At 40.9% G+C, this 4022-nt stretch overlaps 1 protein-coding gene across 1 annotated transcript; it reads right to left on the bottom strand.

Annotated features, from left to right (window-relative positions):
- Positions 1-558: 558 nt before the first annotated feature.
- LOC100144340 (small ribosomal subunit protein uS2-like) lies at positions 559-1583 on the bottom strand. Its single transcript, XM_002716358.5, has one exon. The coding sequence runs from the start codon at positions 1499-1501 to the stop codon at positions 614-616; it is 888 nt and encodes a 295-aa protein (XP_002716404.1). The 5' UTR covers positions 1502-1583; the 3' UTR covers positions 559-613.
- Between the last annotated feature and the right edge of the window lie 2439 nt (positions 1584-4022).

Raw genomic sequence — 4022 nt, 5'->3', positions numbered from 1 at the left:
ATAGGCAAAAAAATACCCGTATGGAAAAAAAAATTTACTTCAGAATCAAAATACCATGTTAGCTCTCTGCTGAAAGGTATACATACAGAAAATCCAGTAACAGATGCAAACCTCTAAATGGCTTTTTAGTGTTAGTTATTGGAAAATGACACAGGGAAAATGTCTGTTAACTTGACTGTGCAGATCATGTATTTTATTAACCTGGCATTGCCACTTCAGATGTTAAAGCCAGAAACGTCTTAGGCAAAGGAAAATGAGTTGGTCAAGATAAAATGAGAGTCTACCAACTTATTGTCATTTTAGGAGGGGGAAACATGGGATTCCAAAATGTTCATGCTTTTTATATCTTCTTTACACCAGTGTCATGTGCCAGAGGAATAAACAGTATTTCAAGATTCTCACAACTGCTCCTAAGAAATAATGTTCAGGGGCCAAGTACTGTGGTGTGGTAGGTCAAGCAGCCCTTATGGTGTGGTGGTTTGCCATCCCTTATGGTTGTCAGTACATGTTGGCTGCTCCACTTCTTTTTTTTTTTTTTTTTTTTTGTAGAAACTGATGTTTATTTTCCGTCAACCTCATTTCCATGCTTGTGTGAGAGCCCGTGACAAGCAGCCTAAGACCACTCAGTGGTTGTTCCCACCCACTCGGTGGCCTGGGCAGTGGGCGCTGCAGACCAGTCTTCAGTGGCGGGCTGAGCACTCCAGTCCTCAGTGGGGAACTGCTGAATAGGCACAGAGGGCACCTGCACGCCTTCGGACCAGTCAGCAACCTCGGGCTGAGTAGCAGTGAACTCGGGCGCTGGGGCCGTCCATTCACCCTGAAACTCCTCCTTGGTCACAGCTTTTTCAGCGGCGGCCTGCTCTTCTTTTTCAATCTCTTCAGGATCTCTGTAGAAGTAGAGATCAGGCATGACCTCCCAGGGGTGTTCACGGGAGATGGTACCACGCATGCGCAGAACCTCCCGGGCCAGCATCCACCACATCAGACCCACTGAATGGGCTCCCTTGTTGTTGCACGGGATGGCGATGTCCACGTAGCGCAGAGGCGAGTCTGTGTTGCACAGAGCAATGGTAGGCAGGTTCACGTAAGATGCCTCCGTGAGAGGCTGGTGGTCAGCCCGAGGGTCGGTAACCACCAGAAGCCGTGGCTCCCGGAAGGCTGTCTGGATCTGGTTAGTGAAGGTTCCAGGTGTGAAGCGGCCAGCAATGGGAGTAGCTCCAGTGGCAGCAGCAAACTTCAGCACAGCTCTCTGGCCAGTGTTCCTGGAGGATATCACACTGACATCAGCAGGGTTTTCAATGGCCACAATAGCACGAGCCGCCAACAGCAGCTTCTCCCAGGTCCTCTTCAGATTGATGATGTAGATGCCATCACTCTTCCTTTTGTAGATGTACTGTTCCATCTGGAAGTCAAGGTTGGTGCCACCTAGGTGGGTTCCTGCTGCAAGGAACTTGAGGACGTCCTCCTCCTTCATTTGCAGGACATCAAGGGCTCCGGACATTGTGACAGCTTCCCCTTAAGTTACGCCGGGAATCAAAAACAACGCCGTATGGACCCCTGGCCGGGTAGCGCGGAAAGGGGCTGCTCCACTTCTGACCCAGCTCCCTGTAAATGTGCACCAGAAAGTAGCAGAATATGGCACTGCACTCAAGTGAGAGACCTGAAAGGAGTTCCAGGCTCCTCGCTTCATCCTGTCTCTCCCTCTCTGTAACTCTGCCTTTCAAGTAAGTAAATAAATCTTTAAATAAAAGGAAGTAACTTTCAAACTTATTAAAGATACCAGATCCAACCATAGTACATGCTTCCTTACATGGAGAACAATACACTTTAAGACAAATTTTTATTTTTTAAAAAATTCTGTTTTGGTTCAGACACTATTAATGGATAGTCATTTTGTAGCATGTGGCAAGACCCTGATTTTTTAATTCCAAAATCTCCATTGATCAGATTAGTTATATAGCTTTGGAGAGATTTAAAAAAACCCTGTTTCTTCTTCAGGAACGAGAGAATTTTGTCTGTTATGTATATATTCGATGAGTTCATATCTGTAGGGCGCTTAAACAATACCTGTTATATCAGTGCTATCAAGTAGAAGCTTTCATTTTAAATTTTGACAACCCTACCACAAACTGCCAGCATAGTTAGTTTCAATGACACTATGAATTCAATTATTTGGTTTTTATATAAAATTTCATACAGTCATAGACTGTAATAAATTGGAGTTTTGAAAGTGTTTTTTATTAAGCTAGTATTGTCCATGTTATTCAGGGAATCACAAAGCGATCATTGAATTCTACTAAAATGCGTGTATATTTATGTACTTTTTGAGGGCATCATCATTCATGTTCATGACTTTTACTAGTACATTTATGTTGACATCATCTAAATCCACTTTTCAGTATCTGCTGACCCGGTGCTGACTCTCCCTTTGCACCACTGTCTTTATGACATCTGAGTGTGCAATAGATGTCACCTGCACTAACTCTCCTATTATAAGCATCCTGAATTGCTTGCAGCCATTTTCTAGTATACTGGTCTGATCCCTACTATAATAGTGGTTTATCACAAAAAATATTATTTTGGCTTGTTTTCATTCTTGTTATATATAGAACTATTTTAAAACTAAGTACATATTTTAATTTCTTGACCTACTGTTTATAGTTAAGTGTTGTGATGAAGACTTGAGTTCCATTTGTGCATTAAAATATACATGGTTCCAGGATGATCTAATTAAAATCCAAAAAGGACACTTTCAGTTTCATAAACGCATCAGTTTTTGAGAAACATTCATACTTAAATAAATACTAAAGAATATGTCAAACATGCAATCAGTGACTGCTTCTGATTGCTTAATGGTTGACTTAATTAAGCTTAAAGAAGAATCAAACACATAAATGATTAGTAAGTAAAATTAATGGCTGACACTTGTTCATATCTTGTCACATCATGACTGTGAAACTCACAAATTAGTTTTCATTTTTTTTTTAGAATTATTTTATTCATTTGAAAGGCAGAGTTACAGAAAGAGGGAGAGACAGAGAGATCTTTCACCCACTAACTTACTCCCCAAGTGGTTACAATGGCCAGGGCTGAGTCAAGTTGAAGTCAGGAACCTATAGTTCTATCCACTTCTCCCATGTGAGTAGTAGGGCCCCAAGTACTGTCTTTTATTTTCAAAGGCTAATAGAAGGGCATTGGCTCAGAAGTAGAACAGCCAGGATTCGAACTTGTGCTCATAAATGATACCATCACCTTAGAGAGTGAGTTTACCCCCGTGCCACATCAACAACCCCAATCCATGAATTCTCTGACTCAATATAGTAGAAATTCACAACTTCATGGTGCATTTTCACATGCCTCTTTTCCTTCCAGGATTAACTCATATAATCATATAACTCATGATTATAAATTATTCCTCTGTTTATTTACTTCATTAATTTCAACAATTAATATACCAGCACATTTAAAATTATTTTGAATAGAAATAGTATCATGTATATGGAATATATGTGAGAGAAAAAACATGTTCTGGTACTAAGCCGACAAAATGACATAATGGATAGTTGACAGTAAATCATAATTTAACATTTAATTTAAAAAAAGTACCACCAACCTCTTATTAAATCTTTTAAATGCAGACTGAGAAGAAAACTTCAAAGTTTGAGCGTAAAACCCCCAAAGTCTCTACTTACGAATTACCAATACATAGAACTGGTATTGTACAGAAAGCTAAGCCACTACTGGTGATGCAGCACCCTGTATCAGAATGGCGATTAGAGTCCCAGCTTCTCTGCTTATTCACACACCTAGGAAGGCAGTTGACAACGGCCCAAGTACTTGTGGGTCTGCAACTTAGGTAGGAGATCTGGGTTGAATTTAACTTGACCTAGACCTAGACAGGAGTTCTGCATACACATGGGTGAGTGAACAAGTGGATTGGCAATTCTATCTCTATTTCTTTTACTCACTCTGCTTTTTAAATAAATGATTGAGGCCGGCGCCGCGGCTCAATAGGCTAATCC

The sequence above is a fragment of the Oryctolagus cuniculus genome, chromosome 4, assembly GCF_964237555.1.
Source record: "Oryctolagus cuniculus chromosome 4, mOryCun1.1, whole genome shotgun sequence".
Classification (NCBI taxonomy): Eukaryota; Metazoa; Chordata; class Mammalia; order Lagomorpha; family Leporidae; genus Oryctolagus; species Oryctolagus cuniculus.
The sequence above is the reverse complement of the archived record's forward strand: the minus strand, read 5'-3'. Positions and strand labels throughout refer to the sequence as shown.

Bases quoted from the DNA above. Each gene is read 5' to 3' on its own strand.
- LOC100144340 (XM_002716358.5), bottom strand. From the start codon at position 1,501: ATGTCCGGAGCCCTTGATGTCCTGCAAATGAAGGAGGAGGACGTCCTC.